This window comes from Gossypium arboreum, chromosome 4, assembly GCF_025698485.1.
Source record: "Gossypium arboreum isolate Shixiya-1 chromosome 4, ASM2569848v2, whole genome shotgun sequence".
NCBI classification, from domain to species: domain Eukaryota; kingdom Viridiplantae; phylum Streptophyta; class Magnoliopsida; order Malvales; family Malvaceae; genus Gossypium; species Gossypium arboreum.
Window position 1 is genome coordinate 3,851,384 of NC_069073.1, and position 25,206 is coordinate 3,876,589.

Genomic DNA, 25,206 nt, shown 5'->3' on the forward strand with positions numbered 1-25,206 from the left:
CAATTGAGTTGACACTTTACATACACATCAAACACAATACAAAGGCATTACAAACAACAACAAACACAATTAAATCACTCCACAATCACAAATCAAAGCCTCTCATTCACAATACTGAAAAGTTAGCTAATTTTGTTGAAATAGGTCTTTAAACACTCAAATCTCGTTTCTAAGATTAGATTTTGCCTTCATATATCCTAAATATCATCTAATTATAGATCTAAACCATCAATTTTATATAATTACACGGATCTATTTTTTTTTTTGGAAAAAATAAGCTTATATGATCATTAGAAAGGGGAACATGTTCAATTGGTTTAAATTACTTAAAAGATTTATTAAATCAAGATCAAATACCTTTTAATTAGATTAAAATGAGTTGAAAATTACTTTAAAATAAAAGCTTAACATAGTAATACTAGACCTACCATTTTCAAGCTAAAAATTGGTTTAAAATCAATTGATCTGTTGAAATTTTAATTAAATCAATTAAAACTCGAATTGAAATAACAACACAGTTTAAAAAATGAGAGGAGAGGGACGGTGGGGGATGTTAAATAGGCAACCAATTTTAAAAAAATTGGGTTATTGCCCAATTAATCACTGCCAGTTTCTTCCTTTTTTTTCAAATAGGTCTTTGTTTTCTAATTAAAACTTATTTTCTAAATTATTTTCAAATCCGACTTCGTTTTAAAAATCCATTTTAACCAAATTATTTTTCAGACATCTAATTTTAATTTCTAAACTTAATTTTTTAATTTTTAATTTTTAATTTTATTTATTCTTATTTATTTAAATTATTTAAACTAATTACAATTTTGGTTCACTAACTCTCGATTTCCTAACTCAATTCTACTAACCCAATTTTTGGGATCTGACATTGTCCTAAGGTATTTGTAACAACTATTGCTATGCTTGACAACTTAGATTTCAATTTACCTGAATTCATAAAACTAGAATTAACATATGAATGTGTATAGTCATGGTCAAGTAAAGCATGAACGAGTGTAAAACATAAAGGAAATATACTTGCTAAAACATCAGTAGCATCACCCTCATCTCTGGTTCAGTCCAAATAGGCTTGAGTAGGAGCTTTAGCTTCAGAATCTTGTGCTGCTAAATCAGTTTTTTCCTTTGACTACCTCTTGCAACTGAACTACCATCGGTATTACCCTGACCTCTAGCTACAGGAGCAGATCTCTGAGTAGGTGTATACATATCATTAATATTTATCGGGCAATATTAAGCTAATGCTTTAGAGATCCGCATTGGAAACATGCTCATGTTTTCTTCCAACATTCACTTCTATGTATTTGACCACAATACTAACAGTTCGAGATACTTACATCTTTCACTGGACCCCTAGTACTACCAACAGCCTTTCTCCCATCTGACATACGATGGAGTTGATCTCGAAGAACCTCAATACTCCGTAACTCGCTTAGGAAAAGGTTGTGAACCAGTGGTTCCAACTCTTTTCCCGAATGCTTCGGAACCCTCAGCTTTCTTATCAAGACTCATGGCTTGTTCAATCATCTTTGCTCGTTCAGCTAAACTAGAAAACATTTTAAGTTTGTGCAAAACTAGTTAAACTCGGAGTTCATCTCTCATTCCTTGAAGAAAACCGTTTTCAACTTTCTTATTTCGTTGGCACTAACTCAAGAGCATACTTGCTAAGTTGTAAGAACTTTCATTTGTAGTCAACTACTAGCATATCCCCTTGATTCAATTTCATGAACTCTTGTTTTCGATCTTTTAGATACAATTTGTCGACATATTTCTTTTTTAACTCGAATTGGAAGAATGTCCAAGTAACATGATATGCTGACACATGTAGGTGACAATTAGCCACCATTGATATGTCTATTCTTTCAATAGAGATACCACGCAAGTGACATACTTAGACGGTGAAAACTCTAGCTATTGTAAAACTCGTTTAGTTGACTTTAACCATTTCTCTGTAGATGAAGGGTCAACACTCAATTGCTTTATACTTCCGTAACCCTTTTATCGGAGATTGCAGCTATTAATGTAGCTTACGAAGCATCTCCTGTTACTTTTTGGAGTACATCCACTATTGTGCAGAGTGTCTACCCGACCCTCCTGGAGAGGCCTATTAGCTTTATTTTTGTATCTAACACCAACTTGATCAACATTGTATGCCTTGATCTCAACATGGTTTTCTCCCTCAACGGAGTGATCACTACTATTGACTTCTTCCTTAACAACATTTCTCGGTTCATCAGATATTTTCAAGCCATAACCCAAAATAATGAATAATCAACATCCAAATCTTGACTTAGACTTAACTTGACCTTGGCATGTACCTCTAAACTCAAGATGGACCTCGAACCAAAAATCTACTAAACTTGTAGTTCTGATACCATTAAATGTAACACCACACTCTCGACCCAATAGTCGGATCTGAGACATAAGGTTCCACGTTTTTTGCCGAAGCAACTATGATGTCGTTTCAATATTCAACGAGACAAATTATACAAAAAATTAAATATTATATCTTCTAAGTACATTACTTAATCAAATCTGTGTCATGAGTGAGCTTACAAAAGCTCTTATAAAACGCCGATGATATACAAGGGATTAAAACGTAAAATTTTCAGAATATAGGGGTAATGTCGCGACCATGAATGAGGCATGTTGCGATACTAAGGGCAAAAGCATGTTGTCACGAATTCAATTGGGAAGAGTCGTGACATTGAGGACAAAAAGCTAACTTCGTGACTTAGGTAAGGGAGTGTTGCGACCTTGAGGACAAGGGGATTCAATGTTGCGACCTCAGCAGGGGATAATCGTGACTAGGGGAATAACAGCTCTATGTCATGACATTGGTAAGGGAGTGTTGCAACCATAAAGGCAGTTTTTCCAAAATTTTACACTATTCATTGCAAATTTGTCATGTGCAACACTCAAATGGTCTAGGTGATTAAGAAGAACTTACTTTATACAATTTAAGCATTAATTTTAATACTAGACTACCATCTTTGGTACATTCAACACCTTAAAGCATATGATCATATATTTATTCACTTTCATTCAAGATTCAAACATCTCTCTCATTTACTTGGCATATGAACAACAATCCAAATTCACTTTATAGCATTACATATTTATTATCAACCTATGTGATTATATTAAAGGTTAACAATTCCAATCCTAAGTACGAAAATGACAACATGAATCCAAAGACAACTTAAAAGTTAGGCACATGCCACTTGCAACTGACAAAATAAAACTATACAAACTTGTTGAGCCAAGTATTGAATCTAAATGTTGTCAATCACTTTGAAGCTTCAAGATCTACGATACTTGCATATGAAAATAAACAAATGGTACACTAATCAATAAGGCTCAGTGATGCTATCATGATTTGAATCAATAATCAAATAGAAATAAGATATCAAATACAATCAATATGTGATCTAATTATCAAATAATATCAAGTATACATTTCATGTCTCACGTGCATATTCCCATACCACATTTCATTTGGCATGTCATATATGAACATATAATCTCATTATCATCCTATCACAACTACATATGTACTATAGCATATCACTAAGTCTATTTCTTTTCACATTTCTATCTCGAATCCATTGACCCATTTTATATTTATTTCTTTTCTCATTTCTATTTCGAATCCACTAATTCATTTTATATCCATATCAACTCTCAGGGTTTGTTATATTCATATCCATCCCATGCAAGGATAGATCATTTTATATTAATGTAGATTCTTTTTATAAATATATATTTGAACAATAAGGTTAAATTTTGCTATTAATACTGTACTTTGCAAAAACTGTGAATTTAATTCTCATACTTTTTTTTATCAATTTTAGTCTCTATACTTTTAAATTGATCATTTAGTCCCTATACTTTTAAATTTTAAAATTTTAATCGACCCAAACCATAACAGTTAAATCCATTAAGTTAAATTCAAGTGCTAGTCCTAAACTATTCACACAATTATAAAATTAGTCAATTTTGTACAATTGAATCATTCTAAGTCCCTATACTTTTTAAATTTTGAAATTTCAATCTTAACACAAACTACAATTGTTAATTCATTAACTAAATTTTTAGTGAGTCATTTGTGGAAATAATAAACTAACATCGTAATATACAATAATATGCTTATCACATCAAATTCTAAAAATAGCATAATTTTACTTAATGAATTTAATAATCATTGTTTGATGATAATTGAAATTTTAAATTTTAGAAAATATAAAACTAAAATGACCAAATAAAATACAAATATTAAATCCAGAACTTTTTCTAAGTACAAGGACCAATAGCAGAATTTAACCAACAAATAAAAGATACCTATTCTCCATATGATCATTTCAAAAAATCATTACATGAAGCTTTCCTTGCCTATCAGTATCACCACTTCACCGTTCATCACACACACACACAGCCAAATTCAATAAAAGACAGCAGCATTTTGAGGATTAGCAAGTGGAAGTTCCTAGTACTAAGGTCATTAGTGCTACCGATATTCAAAAGAAGAAACAAGTTATGAATGCATGCATGCTCTTCAACTTTGAAATCTATTAAGGATAATGAGGCTTCATTTCATTGTCACAAAGTAAACATTTAACAACATAATACAATGACTTGCCAACAATTCACACATGAACAGTTGAAGGTGGAACACAAATTAACAATAACAATAATAATGAGATGGAGAGCTGGATTTACAAAAATTCCAATTCTACCCAACAGGCTATAGATAGAAAGGACAATTTCCCAGACACACTAATACAGCCGGGTCTGCTTGCTCCATTTTTTAACATCAAACCAAACCAAACCAAATCAATGCCCCTCTTTTCCACTCTGTAGAAAAATGAATATAAATATTACAATAATTTATCTCAGCAAATCTCAAAGTAATAGTAGTAGTAACCGAACCTTTCTCATGTCGAAGCCTGGCTTTGAACCTCCTACATCAGAACATTACTTTCCAGGATCGAACCTTGGGAGATTCAAAAGGGTATTGACACGAGATACTCCTTCAAGGGCTGACCAATCTGTTCCTATTTCTGAATTCATTTCGTCCTCCTTAGAGCAGTCTACATCTACATCTACATCTAAATCTAAATCTTCATTCCCTCCTGGAACAACTTTGACACTTCCAACAGTCCCAGACCGGTCCACATTGGTTAAGACATTGATATTATTGTCTTTCTCATTCTCATTCTCAACTTGGTCCACTGAAACTGGCTGCACTTTGGCATTAGCATTGGAAACAGTAGATAGGTTGTTTGAGATTGAATCAAAGAATAGGCAAACAACAGCACAATCATCAACTTTTGAAGTTGGGTACTTGTATCTCCAAGCTCTAACAGCTGTCTCAACCAAAGCTCGTGCGGCAGATGTGCGAGCTCGACAAGATGCTACAATATCTACCACTTCTTTGTTTGAAAGCACATCCCAAATCTGCAAAATTTTGGAGCAAACCTTATTACAACTAGAGAAAAGGGCTCAAATGTCATTTTTGTTTTGATTTTGAATAAGAATTAAACATGTTGGCTTCATTACCCCATCAGTGGCCAAGACGATAAATTCATCCTTCTCTGACACGTGCCAATAAGATATTTCAGGCACAGAGATGAGACCAAAATCCTTGAGGCAAAAATCTCCAAAAGCCCTTGCCATGGCAAGGCCAGGTGCATTACTGTTTGGTAGCCAAACTCGGGCAACCTCAGGTTCATCTTTAAGAGCAAAGACACGACCTTTATATTTTCGAATTCTCTCTGCCTCCGCTGTAAAGAAAAAGGATTATTTAGAATAAGTTTGATGTTGAAAGTATAATGATAGAATACGAGAATTAAGCAATCAAATAGAACAAGAATTTATTTTCTAGTGCATTCTATTTTGGAAGCGCATGCCATATAACCAAGCAATTTGAATCAATAATGCCAATAATGCCTAGTTCAGCAGTTTATCTTCCCGAGACTCCTTTATGTTTTTCAATCTGCAGAGGTTCTGTTTTTGCAATCAATTTTGTGTTTCCACATTAATCTGGATTTCAATATAATTTCCCATCGATTGGGAAATTGTTTCCATATGGTTTTACATAAATTACTACATTGCTCAGAACAAACATGGTTATCATAATTACAAAACCTTTCAACATTTTGTAGACTTAATAATTTCATCAAACCTGTGATGCTCATACACAAATCAATCAGTTTTGAGTGAATGCACCTATTCTATATACACTTGAACTTTCAACTATCTTCTTACCATTGCGACCAGCGTCTCATACTTCCTCAATCATTTCATCTTATTAACCACATTCTATTCTTGTCCCCCATTATTCTAGTCCTTAAAAAAACACTTCAAACAACATTTACAAAATCCTCAAATACAACTAACTTTTAAGCTGCCTCACCAATCATCGAACATATCCTTCCAAGTTTTAAGATATTTCAGCCTCACATTGCCAACCAATTGAACCAAATTGTTTGAGGCTCATACAAGTACACAATGTGAAAATGTTAACTAAAATGAGTCAAGCGTAATATGTATACACGTGTGTTTATGTATGTATTTGTGTTCGCAAATAATAAGCTTAAGGCATCTAACAAAGTCTACAGAGTGGTCTAGTTTATCTACAAAACTATCAAATTTTTTGTTGGCTAATATGCATACTTTCCTTATGGTTGATGTCCGTTGTTGACTACTTAAATATTGTGAAGTAGAGAATTTGATACTATCCTCTTCTTACTACTCTATATCTAATGAAAAAAAATCAAATAAAGTAAATTAAAAAGAACTTGAATCATATGGGTTTTTTTGCATGCCTATAGCTTTAAAATAAAAGGACACAAAATTTAGGGGCCAATCAGCATACAATGGATGCAATGGGCATGAGAAATGGTATGGAGAGCTAAAAAGAATCTTATTAGAAGAGCTGATACACACAAAAGGAACATTTCAAATAGCATTTTATATTCCCTTTAATTATACCTTGTTATCTCCTATATCAACAATAAACAATGAATTTAAAGAAAAAACCAAGTGGGTGGTACACTCGGTGCAGCATATACAATAGACAATGAACGATAGAGAAGACAAAACTTGGCATAAAAAGTCCAAAACATCAAAGTTCCTAAAACTGAAGTATTTTTTATTTAACTGAGACAGTTTTTTGCCTGAAACTCTGCAATTAAATACAAAGCATGAATGACTTTCACATATGAATGAACTTGGGTTGATTAAAACAGACACACAGACCTGGAAGATTTGGTTTAAGATCAACAGTCAACTGAACTGCAATAAGTGAATTGTCTTTGTCCCTTGTACCTAAAACAGCTCTGGAGTCCCCAACATTTCCAATGACAATATGTGGACCCTATAAAAAAAGCCAAAGGAATTATGTTTAAAATCATAACATAGGTTTTCAGAGCTTTTAAATTTTGCAGCTGTATACCTGCTTCACCAAAGTTACAGCTGTCGTCCCACTGCAGAAGCAATCAATACTGGCATGCGTTCTAAGATCCCTATCCATTACTTTGAAAGCCTTCAGAAAAGACTCTTTAAGTGTCTGAAAGATCTCTGGGAACTTTTCTGTTTCCTCGAGATCTACAGATGCCCTAGATTCCTCATCAGCTGTTAAAAATGAGGTCTCACTGTTCATGCTTCCTGCAGTGTTCAAATTGATCTCTCTGAGAGCATCCTCACCAGATTTACTAACTTCCCAATGAGCATTCAGTTTTAACGGAAGATGGTCTCTCACTCTCTTAGCTACCATATGACCATAGGGACCATGACCATCAAAAACACCACAGAAAACAGTATCTGTTCTTGAACCAAAATTCTGAGAACAACAGCCACAGACAGTGAGAAGTGGAACATGATGTTGCAGAATAACAAAATTTATAATGTTACTAAAAACATTTAAAACAAGGAGAAATTGGTGATGATAGAGAATATATTAGCATGACGGATTCAAAAACAAGGATATACACTCCAAAGATAAAAAGGTTAATGCCTTGGCCTTCTTAACTAACAAATGGTCAACCGTAGAAAAGAGTTAGAAACGTTTTTTCATCATTCCATCTATACAAGTTACCATCATCGATGTTTATGGCAGCTTCTAAATAAGAAAAAATATGTTTGCTTACACTACTAGGGAGCTACATGGATTATATTGCCACCTGTATTTGTGACCATATTGTAGATAAGCAGAGTAACTTTAATGTCTTATTAAACAGTTTCCAACCATAACCTTTTAGGTCTTCCTCTACTTCTCTTGACATTGGAATCCACCATATATTCTCATCCATCAAGAAAGAAAGATAATATCCTAAAACAATGAGCTCCAAGGTGTGCCAAACACATAGTCCCCAAATACAGACACATTTAGCAAATACAAAGTAGAAAAAAAGAAGAAGAGTTTAATTTGCCACCATGGAAACGTTATTTCATATTGCCACTAAATGATTGGATAATATCCTAAAGAAACATGAGAAAGTGCAGCCAATTAATATAAAAAGTGTTGATTTTCCTCTAATTAGACAGCTATGAAGATATGTATGCAAGGAACTTGCATATAAGATACATAAACAAATAAAAGAAAGAATTAGAAATTAACATTAAATCAATTAAACATTGTAGATAATAAAAGATACCAACAAATAATTCTAAACACTATGGGAATGCAAGCAACCAGAAAAAAGGCAAGGTCCTTCATCCAAGAAATATTATACCCCTATTATAAGATAAATTGCTTGTTTTCAAAGCTATTCAAGAAAACATCACACATAAAGCCAAATACATAAATGAAAAAATTAAACAAACACGTGTAAAGGTATAAAAGGAGCTAACCTCCCAAATAATCATGGCATCCTGGTTGGTACCTTTCTTGCCTTGTTGAGTAAAGAGTGAAGCAACATCATTGGACCCATTCAAGAACAACTGCCCTGTTCTATGCAATGGTTCTTCCTTCCAGTAGTCAAAGGAAGAAATCCGAGACCCTAATACCTTCCTTGAGTTCCTCCTCTTCATATTCGGCAGATGAGGGGACGAAGGTGAACCAGGGCGAGGGCTCCTGCTTTCAGCAGATAAGCAGGACCCCATTCTAAGGGCCCTGATGATGCTTAATATGCACTCCAGACCAGCCAGACAGTTGCAACCCCTATTTTCAGTAGACGGATCCGTCAGAACTTGTTGGGAAAAATCCTTAAAGAAACCTGTTCAGACTTTCCAGCTAATGTGCAGATTATTCCACCAAATAACCTTCAATTTTACAATTCTTTTCACCAAATCTCAATATTTCTTTCTGAACTCAGAGCCAAAATCCTATTCAATGATTGATAATATCTTGATTTTTTTTTTCCTTCAATCCCTTAAAATTCTAATATTCTCTTAAAGCAACCGTTTTGGTATCTCACCCAAAAATATATACTACTCTGAGTTTCCCTTCAAATCACTGGAATAATGAATCTGTATTAAAATAGCTCCACTTTCAATCCGTTGATCAGATCAATCCACAAATTCAATCCCATAAGCTGCTTACAACAAAAACAAAAAATCTCAGAATCAACCAAAAAGGCCAAAAAGAAATTTTGGTTTCTAAAGCTTCCTAAGATAGAAAAGAACAGTGAACTTTTTTATTTTTATAACCAAATGGTAAAAAGAATCTTAACTCCATTCTTCTTAATCCCAAAGCAAACAAGAAAAAAGGAAGATCAAAAGGCATAAGTATCGAAAAAGGAGATCTATGGATATATAAATCTAAGGGAAAGCAGAAAATATCGAATCTTTAGTTGTACATTCAATAATAACACTAAAAAGGTAACACCCTTTTTAATAAACAAAGGCCAACAATTGGAATCCAAAAAATTGAAGACAATCAAGAGTATTATATTCCTCACCGGAAACTATCCAAAAGAGAGCAATTTTTCTTTTCAGCAGATCAACAGAAAAGCCGATCAAAGCCAGTCCAGAGGTCAATCAAGATCAACTAGGCCGAGAATTGGAAACTGTTGAATCTGAAAGGGAACGAAAAAGAAAGGGCCAGTTTCAGGGAGAACAAGGGGATAGTGAACATGGGTAGACAGAGGATTAAGGAGAGAGTGAAGGAAGAAGGAAAGATTCTAGAGAGAGAGAAAAAGAGGAAAAATAGTTCGGAACGGGGAAAACACCATGTACAACTCAGCGAGAAATAACCGCAACCACCAACTACAAACTCGCCGCCTTCATTTTTTTTTTTTTTTTGTCAGGGAGAGCTAAGATTTTTAGATATTCTGGCCATTTTTTCTCCTTATGGGAAATGGGTGGTTTTTATTTATAGCAAGATTTTGAAATAATGACACACTTTGTAAAAACAATTTAGGTAATTAGAAAATAATATAAAAAACCAATTTGATTAAAATGGCAAATTTGGATATTTTAGGTTGAAATTATATTATTCTAGATTTTATTTAAAATAAAAATAAATAAAATATTCTCAAAATAATATTTAATTGTTTTATAAAAATATTGGTATTTTGGTAAATTCATAATTGAGTTTGTACTCAATTAATGAGAGGCCCATCTTTATTAACCCCTTTTAACATATAATTAGATTTACGATATACCTATGACAGTGGGTAAAAATATTATGTAATAAATATATTTATTTAAATTTCATATGAAAGGTTGAAGATTTTATATTTGAAATAATTTAGCATACCGATTGATTCATAAAATTAACTCAGTCAAAAATTTAATATAAGTGTAAAAATTAGATAACTTAATTTGTATGTATAAGATATTTTATAATTTCTCAATTATATTAATATCGATTGACTCTTGATATCAATTCAGTCTAAAACTTAAATATAAGCATAAATATAAATTTATAATAATATTATCATCTCATAATCCTTCTTTGAGTTAATTGAATTTGTTTCTAATTTAAAAAATTAAATCTACTAAAATTAATTACCATTTCAACAATCCTAATTTTATTCTATTATTTAAAATTTTAAATATTTTTAATTTAACTAATATTGCTTAATTGGTTTTTATTTGAATATAATATAAAATTATCAAATTGACTCGTGTCTTGATTATTAAGGGAAAAATATTGTGAAGTATAAAGCATAAATCTCAACACATGTAATTATCAAGTTCAAGCTAATCAATTTTAACTGATATATTTAATATTTGTTGGCCCAATCAGCTCATTTAATATGAGGAATTCACACTAATGTCGAGTTCTTCTCTTATAAATACCAAACATCATTTTTTTTTGTTTTTATCGAAAATCCTCTTAAACTTTTAAACTTTAACGCTCTAAAAACAAACCCCAAATTTTATACTTCTTTTCACAAAAAAAAAATTGTATCTTTAAGGTTTTAAGAAGAACTAATAGCTTACCATGTTGTCTAATTTTGTTAATAGTGAAAATGTTAAGATTTTGTGAATTTAAACATTATTTTTTGTGATATTTTAAACAAAAAAAGGATCGAGTTGTTATCACTTTCTCACTTACTTGCAAGTATACGAGATCGTTACTAAATAATAATTACAACGAAATAAGTCTATTGAATAGAAGTATTCCAATAATCGAACTCATAGAAAGGTTGGTATTAAATTGAATAATTAAATAATTAATGGAACTTAAAAATTAAATAAAGTAATCTAAGATTAACTATGATAAATAAAAGAGGAATTTTATCAATCTAGCAAATCTAACTAAAACTAAGAAAACAAATCAAAAGTAGACCGTGGTGATTATACACAGAGGTAGTGGTCAAGTTGCCTGAAAAATTCAGTTTAGAAAATAGTTTTGTTCCACGATAAAAAAAATATTTTTTTAAAACGATAAAAAAAATATTTTTTTAAAACCCGAACATTGTGATATTTATAGAAATAAACTTCTTTATCAAATTCATACATCTGATATTTGAATAGGCTTCTAATCTAAATCTCGGTTTTCAACCACTCAAGTTTCTCCACTATTCTTGACCTCGGCTTGCTAGAGTGTGGGCTCTACTCAAAAACTGATGAATACAATTAAAATTTTAATTGATATTCTCACTGAATGTCAATATCTTTCAATGGACTTAAACCAAAAACAAGTTCTCAAGAAAATAAAATATATTACATCCAATTCTCATCCAAATACATGGCCAATATTTTTTATATTTATTCAATTTAGTCCCTATACTCGGGATACACATATTCTTTAATATCTAACATCGAATCAAAATCCAATTTCACACTTTCATTACCTTTATTTTTTATTTATAGCATAATTTCATGAAAAATTTCAATTTATTCAATTTAGTCCCTAATATTACAAAGTTATCTAACAAGATCAGTTTACTTTCTAATTTTGTGAAACCCCCCAAATGGTCAAATTGGAGCAATGAACAAGAAAATCTTGGCAACTTTGAAAAAAAAGGTAAATGATGCCAAAGGTGATTGGCTTGAAGAATTGTAAGGAATCATATGAACCTTAAGAACGCCCCCTCATACAGCCTTATGGGTTCGTACCACCATGCACGTGAACACATACTCAGGAGACATGTGTTGGCCTTAGAGTAGGATACATGTTGACATGCATGAGAACTCATCTAATCTCAGTATGTCACATCGAGGAACCGTGCCTTATAAATGGAGAAAATGTCCTCCATGAAGAGAGACTCACGAAAACACTCCACAGTACCAAATCTTATTTATTTTTTTTTTATTTTTTGGTAATACATCATGCAACGATTTCATATTAAGACAAAGGAAGGTAAAATCTAAAGTTAGAACAGAATTTACCCCATCACATGGTAATATATCATTGAAACAGGCTTGAAGTTTGCAAATGTCTCTAACTCATGATGAGTACCTCAACTACCAAGTACTTGTCTTATTTGATGTGCATCCAAAGTCTTATATTGAGTTTCTTCTTTTCAGCAAGAAGAATTTCTTGGATAATATGCAACTTTGCATTAACACCATCCATTTCAACAAATGTATTATACATTTGCTCTAAGTATCGTCAAGACCTGTCGATGATCACAAAAGAGACTCTGAATCCGGCAGTACCCTTCTTCCAAGCGACAAACCCCCCATGACCAAAGCTAGCCGCACTATTGAGAGATTAAGGGGAATCTGTTGTGCTTCCTAATTTGCGTGCAGAGCCTGATTTCTGCAGAAAACTAGAACAATGATTTGTTTGTTCAGTCTTTTACTAACCATAGTGCTTGCAATGGATCAGTTCTCTTGTTTTCAAAGATAACATTGTTTATCTGCAACCAAATGCTCCATAAACGTGCTACTATTACTCTGTAACAGTAGGAGTTAGCATCCATGGTTGGATCAATCACTAGTTTGAGAATAAGCTCCTTCAGGTTTCTAAAGCTCACTTCACTCGTATGTAAACCCAACTCACGTGCAAAGTTGCATTGGATGAAAAGATGATCAATGTCCTCTATGCTGGAATAGCAACAAGGGAAAAAGACGTCCAAAGAGTGCAACAGTCTCTTTACTAGTTCTACCTTACAAGGTAAACAATTTGAACAAATCTTCCAAAGAAATAAGACCTGTTTAAACACTTCCATAATTGTTGCCATTTATCTTCGCTCCATCCTTAAGTTATGTCCCATCCTTTGAGTGTGAGCAATAAGATTAACCTGGTTTAACAGAGTAAATACCTAAAGCATTTGCCCACCAAACTAAACGGTCATATTTCTCCTGAAAAGAAAATCTTTAAGTAACTTCACTCTAGAATCCTCATAGAAGTGAGACTCCATACCATCAACATTCCAAATCTGCTTTAGAATCCTTACTAGATCATGATAAATCTCACCATCCACTATCAGAAAGCTTTTCCCCATTTCCTAAGCACCAGTCCAGCCCTTTAATCCGGAGGTCCTCCCGTGTGTCAGAGCCTTTGCTTTTGACTGCGAGGAAATTCGATTGTCTGCAGTATTTTTTGACCAACGTATCATTTAACAAGGAAGCGAATTCTCGAAGCTTGCCTAGCAAGGAGAGCTTAGTTGAATTGCTTGAAAGCCCAGGCCGCCTTCAAATTTAGGAGCACAAAGCTTATACCGTGTAGAGAAATGTCATGCTTCCCCCAGCAATTACGCATGGCTTTATCCATAGACTCGCAGACTTTTATTGAAGCTCAAAAGCAAAACATTTGGAAGACTGGTCAGATAGATTAGATAGAAAATAGTTTTGCCTTTCACCGGTAAGTACCAAGCTGAAAGACGATATATACTTTTTTTTCCCTTTAGATTTGAGTTAATTTCATCTTGGTCGCTTGGTTTTCACCTTATTGAATTAAGCTATTTTTTGCTCCTTTCTTTCTAGAGACCATCATTCCTTATCCACATCTTTTTTTTTTCTTAGTGAAGTAGTAAACCCAACTTACTTCATCGTTCCTCACAGGCTTTGTGAACGAAAACCCCCCACTGTTTTTGGTGACAGACATGAATATCGATGAAAATTAAATTCCTAAACTTAATAATTCTTACCATCTTCCTTACAAAATTGAACGTTTCCCATTCATATAATAGAAAAAAATCAATAACCATCATCCCAGTACGAAATCGGCCATTCCATTTCCTTAACTAACAAATTCAGCAATTGAAATCAGAAATAATACAAGATTGAAACCATAAAACATGCATTACCAAAATCCAAATTCTAAAATCACCACCCAAATCAAAGGACAAATAAACTGAATCCAACCACAACCACATGCATCTACCCCATACATACATAGACAGAGAGAGAGGGTACAAAGCAAGATTTTTGTTTATTGAACCATCATATTTTAATATTAATTAATCCATCAATTTCAGCATCTCATATTTTAACAGCCACACCATGAGTCTTAAGGATCTGGTAACTATGAGTTGATTGTCTCACCACCAGATAGCTAATAAAAACAAGGAACAAGTACAAGGTTTATCACCATTTCTATAGATTGCTGACCATACTATTATTATTGGCCAGCTTATTCCTCTTCTTCTGCTTCTTCCAGCCAATTCACAAATGGCTCCAGGGCCTTCACAAAGGTTTGCCTGCCATCATTTACGGTATATTTTAAAAGATAATATATATAAATAACTGGAATAATATGGACGAGGAAAATAAAATTCAACAGGAATAAGAAACAACAATAAAGCTTGGACTAGAGAATAAGAATGAGCAAAAGGCAGTAAGAAAAATGGTTATTTGGCAGGTTACTCACACAGATATAAGCACATGCAGCAGACTCCTAAGCAATATTTATGACCTCAACAATGGGGTTGGATGATATAGAAATTGGTCCATCCTTCATTTTCACATAAAAACTAATGACATAACAAGAAAACTGAACCTTTGCCTTACACGGTGATAATTCAGTATTCTGATTTATTATTATTATGTTCCGGCAATCACTTGTGCAGAGTGTTGTCAAGGACTTGCATTGATCATTGCACAAGGTGTAAGGTGCAAAAACGTTTATCCAAATAAAAGCACAACATGAAAGTGTGCATTTTTGTATGTGTGTTTGTGTTTGTATATAAAATAAAAGATAATAATTTTGATAATAAATCCAAAAAGGTAAAGCTTTTTCTACACAAGCAAATTGTTCTTTTTCCTTTGTTAGTCAATACTCAAATATTTAAAACTGGAGTTTTGCGTTGTCATTTTTTAGGAGAATTTCAATGATGTCGGTTTTTGCACCAACTGCCTAAAATAAAAAACCTATGCCTCGACATACCAAGTGTGAGCTTCACTGAAAAGATCTCAGGCACTTTAATTGTTTGGTGCTAAGGTGCTAAGGTGCAACAACTAAGTGCATGCCGTAACAACACAACTCCAGTGCTAGGCAGAACCACTGATCTATGTTACCCTAATTCTTCATTTCCCTTGAAGTATCTGACACACATTAGGACACCAATATGGGATACAATCCTTCCAACATATGAAAACATAAAAGATAATTGAGCATACCCATGTCAAATACATTCCCCTCTTTGACACTCACCACTTAGTTCAAGTAACATAGCTACTAGTGAAACATCATACTTCTCAAAGATATTAGAGCACATATGAAATGAATGCATACCTGCCCTTCGGGTTGGTTCCTTTGCGGAACCAATGAAGAATGGTATCTTCTGCAAGGACATCCTGATCATAGAGAGATCTCACAATCTCGGGAAACAGCTTCATCAATTTTGCATCCTCATAGCATTGCATCTGAACTTTATATATAAGTTCCAGCTCAATGTTTCCACTGGTGCAGAAAGAATTTAACAGCTTTGCCCATGTTTTGACCTTTATCACAAGAAGAGGTCCTATGTTTATTCTCAAAATGATAACTAATAATTGAGGATAAAATTGACATTATTATCAGAATTACATCAATTTTATTTATGCACCACTACAGGGAAAGTACTAGAATTAATGGGATCAGGGTGGAAAATTAACTGATGTGGGAATGGGCAGCAGCTGGATGCTCCAGTCAGACAAATGCATTCATGTAGAACATAATAAAAATCATGCAGGCATTTAAAAAAAGTAGAAGCAAACATGAGAATTCAATGACAAGGTACCATATAAAAATTTTGACATGTGGGAAATGGTAACTGTTAAACTTAAGCTCACGTCAGATACTTAAGCACTAAGAAGTATAATCATGGTATGGGCAGGTGTCCAAGAACCAATTTGAGCCATCATTTTACTTTAGAATGCATTTCAAAAAGAAAAGTTCACTTTAGAGACTTTACACAACTGCAAACACATGCACTGCATAAAACTCTGCAAAATGATTACTTCTACATTTCACTGATCAATTTGAAACCAGGTAGCCATCCAACTTCCAAATACTTCCAAGATAACGTTAAAGAGTGTTTAAATGAGGGATTTGCCATAGGAATTTCATTTCTATCAAAGTTTTCAAAATTCCAAAACTAGATTTTACTTATTTAAGCAAAAATAATAGAGAATTTCAAATTTTGTACGGAATTCCAGAATGGGTTTCAATAACTCAAATTCCACAAAAAGAGGAGGTTAATCTTATTTCGTATAATAAATATGGTCCCACAATAAAATAAAAATTTAAACTTCAAAATATCTTTTTATCCAATTCTAATAAATATTTTATATTATTAAAAATATTGATATAATTTTACAAATCTAATGATATTCAGTATTGCATATTTTTATATTATTTATTTTCAATATCACTATTTTTCTTTTTAATTATTTTTAACTCATGAAATTCCAATAGCCTAAATTTTTCCAAAAAAAATTTATCCAAACAAAATAATCACAAATATCAACATTTAGAAACAATGTATTTTCAAGATATCCAAAATTTTAAAATTCCTGTTCGAAACACACCCTAATAAAGGGACTAAACCATGCAATTGTTCACCATCATCCCAAATAACCAAAGGACTAGTCTGAAGTGAGATAACCAACAATAGCAGAACGCAAAATGCAATGAACCACAAAAGTGGTGAATATAACGTAAGGCAATAACATATATCAAACCTGAAGTACTCAACTTCAGAATGAGATGTTGGAAAATATAACTAAACATACTATTATTCAAGTAACAACCAACCTAGCATGTAATAAAAATTCATACTCAACAATCTCATCCACAATCAATTGATCAAATCATGAATATAAGCATCAATTTTCCCCAAACCTTGTTCCTAGTATTGTGTTATGGCCTATTGTGGCTGATGGTTCAGCTCATCAAAGGGAGACTGAAACCTTCCAGCTCATCAAAAGGAGACAAAAACCGTAGGACTTGGTAGTGAGAGACCCAAAACTTTTAATGGTTTTTGATAGAAATTCTGCTTCAGGTTTATTATTCCATGAGTCCTTTAAATAAGGGCTAGTCTTATTGCATAGATAGGAAGCCTGTTCTAGAAAGGAAATAAATTAACTGAAATAAAATCATAATAGGAAACCGAAGGAAAGAAATAAAATCACAATCTAAGCTTAACTAGAGAATAAAAATTAATGGCCCTTCCTAAACGTAGATTCACCCATAACAGGCTGGATTCTGAGGAAGTCAACATCCAGGCCTCTAAGCTGAAGCCTGTGAAGAAAACCTTATTTTGTTGTAAACATATCTTTCTTTCCCCACCATTTTTGATACCGACTACATTAACCCTTCCAAACCCATATAAGTGAAATCAAGAAAAGGACAGAATAAAATAAGCACCACTCACAAGAAAGCTAGCTACATCTACATATCCACACATGCACATAGATGTTAAAACAAGGAAAAGAAGAAGGACAAAGCAACAGAAGAAAGATCAGAAGTATGAGCCCTCCAAGGTTCCTGAACCATCAGTAGGTAGCATAATATTATGAAATCTTTATTAGTTGCAAAAGATTCAATCCATTTTACTGTCATCTGCACATAGGTTTCAATTACCACCTCCTTTATGGAACTTTTTCTAATAATTTTTCCTCCATATTTTCCATGGGGAATAAAAATTTCCCTTTATGCATGATACCAGAGATTATGAACCTATTTCCAGTAATGCTTGATAGAGGTAGATTTTTCATTAAGTACCACACATGCATCTGCTGTTGGGGTTTGAGTTGGGCCACTAGATCATGGTGTGTCTAAAGGGCATAATCTCCTATAATGCATTGAGCTTCCATCAAGAAGGCTAAAAGAGAAATAAATGTCGAGAGGTAAACTGTAGTACCTGTCGCAAAGCTGAATTGGCATTCTGCTGCTGGTTCTTTCCAGACCACTGAACAGCATCCATTATTACATCCCACAGAATCCTTATAACCTCAATATCAGGTAATTTAGCATCTTTAACACGTTGTTTGACAGTTTCAATGACTTCAGACATATCAGATTCCTCTACTATCTGTGTTGTCAAAGCAGACTTCATTTCCTTCAATTTTACCTCAAATATTTTTTTCTCATTGTATTCAACCAAGGGTACCAGCCCTGCCTTGCTGAAATCAACAGAATTAAGCACAACTAAATTTGACAGAGTCAAGAAACATAATATATACAGAAAGACAGAGCATGGTTCGCTTACAAATACAAAGATACAATAAAACCACATACTGTAACATTGCCGATCATATTTAACAAACTAAGGGTGCATTCAGAGAGCTGGATGATTAACAGATGTGAGAAAAACATCCTATGCCTGGTTCTGAGTGCAATTCAAATGACGGGATTGCAAATAAAATGGATCATCCTTTCAGCTTAGGATAAAATCAGTTGTAAGCGGGAGGATTCAGAGGATAGGGTGATTGGTATTTGCAGCTAAAACTAATCCTGATTTTATTCTCCACTGACAAATTATCTAGCTCTTAACGGTGAAAAGTATATGTTCAAGCTTTTAAAACCATAAAACTTCACATTTATATTATATTCATATCAGAAATAAGATATTTACTTATATTTAAATTAAGAAAGGGTAATTTTGACCAATGAAAAGAAATCCAATCCTACCCTTATCTTGTATAGATAAAAAACCATCCTAGTCTTAATCTTGCGCATACACAAAACATGGGATAAGATAATATCATTTAATCCTATTCACTGATCTATCTCCCTTTTTATAGATCTATTTCATACTTTGATTATTATCCATCCTGGCCATTTTTCTGGACAACAACACACCCTAGTTCAATATTTTCGAACAGACAAATCAAATTTTGGCATTAGACATCGACATATATACTTAATCACATGAAACCCACTCTGAAGAAAGATTCAATTAAATCACGATTATGTATAAATCTTAAGTTAATAGCACATTTAACATTAGTACTGCTTATCACTAATAATGTCAGAAACAAGCAGATACTTGTTTTGACCAATAAAAACCATGCCCCAGGTTTAATTATATATTAGCAATCTTGCTCTTATATCTCTAGATTCTTTCCCTAATTCCACTACAAGGACCAAAGTCAAGTATACAATTTACCGAAATGTCAAACCAATAAAGGTGTAATTCTTTTTAACCAAAACTTCAATCTCTAACTCCAACATAAATTAGGAATGCATATTAGTTTGGTTCTAACTAGACTGAAAAGTTCTCCATTTCCAGACGATGCCTACAAAAAATATATCAGAAAAAAGGATATGCAGGGAAATTATAAACAACAATTCCTCTCTCTAACCAGAAAGCTTACGTAAAATGCTCAGAGAAACCTTCAGCAGATCGCTTTGTGGAGGGGAAAAACTGCAGGAGATCGTCCTCAATTTTCCCTCGCTTCAGAAGAGAAATTAAATCATCAAGGCTATTATCCACCAGATAGTCCTTGAAGAAGTCTGTTATGAATGAAAGAACTAGCCCTTTTGCCACAAGGTTATCCTTGAGCAATGGCTGGAACACAGTCTCAGGTGGCAACCCTGATAATTTCTGGGAGAAAGCAAGTGCTGTGAAAATTGCAAGCTTCTTCCTCTCATTTTCCTCGAAAAGCTCCAAGGACTGCAAGAGCCTTCGCATAACATTTTCAAGATTCTTTATCAGAAAAGGTCTTCGGCGCAAGATTTTCTGAATGTAAATCACAGATGGTAAAATGGCATCACGTTTAGCCTCACACTCTATGATAGAGTAAGGGTGGCGCTCCCCTTCATCAGGTTTAAGTGTGCCAGGTTGTGTGCGGCCTCCAGCAAAAACAACCTGCAATTGCCATATCCAAATCACTCCAAAGCAGTATAACCAAAATCCACCATGGGAGAAGGGAGGGAGCAAGCAATTAGAACTCCACTGATTTACAGAACTTCAAAATTAAATCAAAATCAGGAATATCTCGTTTTAATATTTTCATTGAAAGAATTTTGGGCCTTTCTTGTGCAAAATTAGTTAATTCCAAGCATGAAAGAAAGAGAGAAGTTACTTTAGATAGGCCAAGTAACCCTATAAGAAAATTACTTGTTACCCTAACAAAGCCCAAATCAAAATCGGGAATACCTAGTTTTAATATTTTCATTGAAAGAAATTTGGACCGACCTTGAACAAAATTAGTTAATTCCAAGCATGAAAAAAAGAGAGAAGCTTATTGTAGATAGGACAAGTAACCCTATAAGAAACCTACTTGTTACCCTGACGAAATTAAATTTGCATGAAAACAAACAAAAACTATAAAAAGGACATCTCTAACATTCCAGCAGATATGTAAGCTAAAAGTTTGGAGGAACACCATAATCAAGTTCAGGGGAGAAGTGACTTGTCAAGTATTCTTAACATGGTCTTTAACAGTATCAGGTTTTACTTAGAAACTTGATGCTGGTGTCAAACCATGAGGTAAGCATAGTAGGTAGATCAAGTGTTAGCCCCAACATATCTACCTAGTAACCACCTAACATCCATAACACCAGAATGGTGAGAGAAATCCCATATCTATTTGTCCGGTAAATCAACATTCATATTGCATGATCTAAAGATCCAATGGAAATAACAGAGAATAACCAAATGCAGTCCTTTAATGGAAAATATCAAAACAATGAATTTCCATATGAACAGAAGTGTACCTCAAAGAAGGTGTCACCGTATCTTGAGAAGTTAAGATCTGAAGATTCAATGCTCCTGGCAACAAGTTCCTGCAAGACACAAGAAGTCCAGAATTATGCTTAAGTCCTAGTGTAAAAAAACGTATATTGTGCTTCGTGATATTTACCAGGTCACCAGCATTATCCAAATAGATCTGGACTACTGCATCAGCAAATGCTGAAGGGTCCAGGGGTGCAGCAATATTCCGTTTGCGGGTCTTAATCCGCGTACCGCTGCACAACAGATAAATGATACTTATGCACAGATTAGAAATAGCATCTAAAAAATCAGACAGGAACACTATTAAAGTTCTTCCACATGTTAGAATATTACTTTTCTAAAGACAAGCTAGCACATGGTTTGATTTCTGAGAAATCAAATCGGAAAATTTTCAGCATCAAACCCAAAATAAAAAATAAATGATTTAAAAAGTTTATATTTTACAGGTTCGATAAACATTCCGTAGTTATCAAAATAAATAAAACAAAACCCTAAAGAAATCAAAATTATTAAGGGAAAAAAATAAAAGGTGCAGTTTATATATATATACATATATATCAAACATACATGGAGATGTCTAGCAGAAAAGTCCAAACTTTCCCAACTTTTAAATCAAGTAAGAGCTCTAAAAAATGAGAAACTGCAAGGATGTCATACCATAATTAATTTCAGAATAAAATTCAAAGAATTGTCCATTTTTTGAAGTTAAAGCATAAAAGTTTCAGAGACAAGGAGATAGAAAAAACTTTGCAGCTAGAAAAAATTAACTTTGGCCTATTACTTAAAAAGTTCATTGAACCTAGCATGTAATTAGCATCGCGTGCTTCATAATACTAAGAATTAGAGACAGCCCAGTTTACTATCTTTTATAACGTCAGCACCAATTCCACTAAGAAATCAGGATAAAAAAATTAACTTACCCAAGAGTGGGTTTCTCCTTCGAGCTGCAGATATGCAAGACCAAGATCAAAGACGCAAGCATTAAAATCAATTAGTCAGTAATCATATATAACAATTGAAGTTTCTTATAAATAAAAAATTGCACAAAAGGTAAATGCCTTCTTAAGCCCCAATTTTTTTTTTTCTATATTAGTTTACAAAGGTGAAATCTCAAAGGGAAAAAAAATATAAACAGTTTTTGAAGGAAACCCAATGTAAGGAAATAAAGATAAATAAATAAATAAAAACCAAAGAAAAAACTATATAAACAATCACGCAGAAGCGGGCTAAAAAAAAACAAAACCTTCCCGGAAAGCACAAATTATTATAAAGTATGGCTCAAGGCAAGAAAATTATTACAAAATAACCTTTTTGCCTTCACAAGAAGAAAAGCCTAAAAAGGTAAAAAGAAACCCCAAGAATTTATGTTCTTTTTCCCTATTTAATTAACCTATTTAAACATCATCGGGAATCAAATCAAGAAATTTTCAAACCAAACAAATAGAAAAAAAAAAAGTAAAAAAAGAAAACTTTAAAGAAATCCCTAGATAATGAAACATGGATCAGGAAATAGCTAATGGGGTTGATTTTTGGCGAAAGAAAAGAATAGATCTAAGTTAAAGAAGAAGGAAAAGTGAGGATCGAGAATGAGAGTACCTCATAAACCAAGTCGAAGAAAAGATCAGAGGAGCGGAGAGTCTATTGGATTTGAGAGATTTTTGAGAGAGAAGAAAGAAATCTGACAGAAAATAAAGAGAGAGGAGTGCACTGCGCTCTGATAATTTTTAGACAAAGATTTTATAGTCGTAAATAAATAAATAAATAAAATATCATATATCGGGTACTTTATCACCTAAGCATTACAAATATCATTCATCCATATATCATGTGGGCTTTTTTCATTAATTTAAATTTAATTCTCAATATACTAATTTTATCAATATTATTTTTAAGTTAAATTTAGTTTTTTTAAATAAATTTTTGGATAGATGTATCAAAGTAGTCTCTTTGGTTTATCTCATGTTATATTTTAGTCGTTTATATTTAAAATGTTATGTTTCAGTCACTTACGTTATCGTATTGTAACATTTTAGTCACTGAGCCGTTGATTTTCGCTAACGGTGTAATGGTAAGCTGACGTGGCACATTAAATCATCATTTCAAACAAAATTTTTAGGTTAAATTCTACAATTGGTCCCTATATTTTTTCATATTGAACAATTTAATTTTTATGTTCTTTTAACTTTCATTTTTTTTCGATTCTCTTCTGCTTCTACTTTTGTCCACAAGCTCACCTCACTCGAAAAAATTAAATTGTTTAAAAAAATTAAAGTATAAGAACTAGTTTTAACAAATGAAAAATATAAAAAAATTAAAAGAAATGGAGGAGGAGGAAAACAGAGAGAAAAGTAGGAGAGAATGGAAAATAAAGAAAAAATAAATAAATAAATTGTTCAAAACGAAAAAAATATAAGGATCTATTGTATAAATTAACCTAAAATTTTTGTTTGAAATGATGATTTAACGTGTCATATCAGTTTACCGTTACACCGTTAATGGCAATTAACGGCTCAGTGACTAAAATGTTACAAAGCGTTAATAAATATCTAAAACATAAAATTTCAAACATAAATGACAAAATGTAACCTGAGATAAATAAAAAATGACTTTATCCTAAATTTTGTTAACAGAATTGCTAACTAAAATATTAACTTTATAATAATATTCTAATGGCGACCTCATGGAGTCCACGTCTACTTCATTTGTATAAACTACATCAATAAATAAATTATAATTATAAAAAATTCAAGATTTAAAAATTATAAAAAGTTCATAAAAATTTAAAAATAGCATGAATGTTACATGAATTGTCATATAGGTTATCATGTTTAAAGATTTAACGTTTTAATCAATATTTCCATTAAAAAACAATAAGACGTTTCATTTTGAAAGATTGATGTCAAATTTTACTATTTTTAAAAATTCGATGATCAAATTTAACTAAAAACAAATAATGATCAAATTTAACAAAAGATATAATCATTAAGAGCTAAATGTATTATTACGCCTATTCATTATTATATGTTCGGCTTAATACCTCTTTCTGTTTTTGTACTATAACTAAATTATCACTTTGGTGCACGAACTATTTTTTCACAATTTGGCCTTTCCACTCTACAACGCTCATAGCCCAAACTGAAATTTCTTTTAAAAATAATTAAGGTAACGAATAGCACTATCGCATACAAAAAAAAAAGAAATACTTAAAATATTTTAAATATATTAGAAAATTAAAAAAATCATAAAACCTCAAAAAGTCTTAAAATTAGAAATTCTAAAGTTAATCTATTTTTGAAATTTATATAAAAATTAATTATAAGTATATGAAACTTCAAAAAGTTAAAAATTTTCATAAAATTTTTAAAAATGGTTAGCTTGGAATTTTAGGTTTTTTAGAAAATCTTGGAATTTTATGAAATTTTTAAAGAATTTTAGGTATTTTGAAGATTTCAAGGATTTTTTATGCTTTTATGATTTTTTATATTTTCTAAGAGGTTTTGAGATTTTTTAGTAAAAATGCCATAAATTTATTAAAATTTTCATACAATTCTGCTATTTGTTTTAGAAAACTTAAAATTCCAAACAAACTTCTTTTTTTAATTTTTAAAAATTTTAAATATTTTGAAGATTTGCATACCTGTGTTTTTAAAATGTTTTTATAATTAAAAATTAATTATGAATTTTTAAT

At 32.4% G+C, this 25,206-nt stretch overlaps 2 protein-coding genes across 3 annotated transcripts; both read right to left on the reverse strand.

The window, feature by feature from the left end:
• Window positions 1–4,580: 4,580 nt before the first annotated feature.
• LOC108460622 (probable protein phosphatase 2C 33) lies at window positions 4,581–10,312 on the reverse strand. Of its 2 annotated transcripts, none has more exons than XM_017760184.2 (7): window positions 9,912–10,312; window positions 8,863–9,545; window positions 7,466–7,852; window positions 7,270–7,387; window positions 5,569–5,792; window positions 4,939–5,466; window positions 4,581–4,863 (listed from the first exon to the last, which is right to left on the reverse strand). In XM_017760184.2, exons 2-6 carry the CDS (start codon window positions 9,112–9,114, stop codon window positions 4,984–4,986), a joined length of 1,464 nt encoding a protein of 487 aa, XP_017615673.1. In that variant the 5' UTR covers window positions 9,115–9,545; window positions 9,912–10,312; the 3' UTR covers window positions 4,581–4,863; window positions 4,939–4,983. The 2 variants fall into 2 exon arrangements, with proteins under 2 accessions (XP_017615673.1, XP_017615674.1); XM_017760185.2 differs by having other exon boundaries at window positions 8,863–9,548.
• A 4,466-nt stretch (window positions 10,313–14,778) lies between these two features.
• Window positions 14,779–23,333, reverse strand: LOC108460181 (uncharacterized). The gene is made up of 8 exons (XM_017759557.2): window positions 23,115–23,333; window positions 22,439–22,462; window positions 21,646–21,751; window positions 21,500–21,568; window positions 20,155–20,648; window positions 18,699–18,960; window positions 16,088–16,296; window positions 14,779–15,053 (listed from the first exon to the last, which is right to left on the reverse strand). Exons 1-8 carry the CDS (start codon window positions 23,117–23,119, stop codon window positions 14,987–14,989), a joined length of 1,236 nt encoding a protein of 411 aa, XP_017615046.1. The 5' UTR covers window positions 23,120–23,333; the 3' UTR covers window positions 14,779–14,986.
• Between the last annotated feature and the right edge of the window lie 1,873 nt (window positions 23,334–25,206).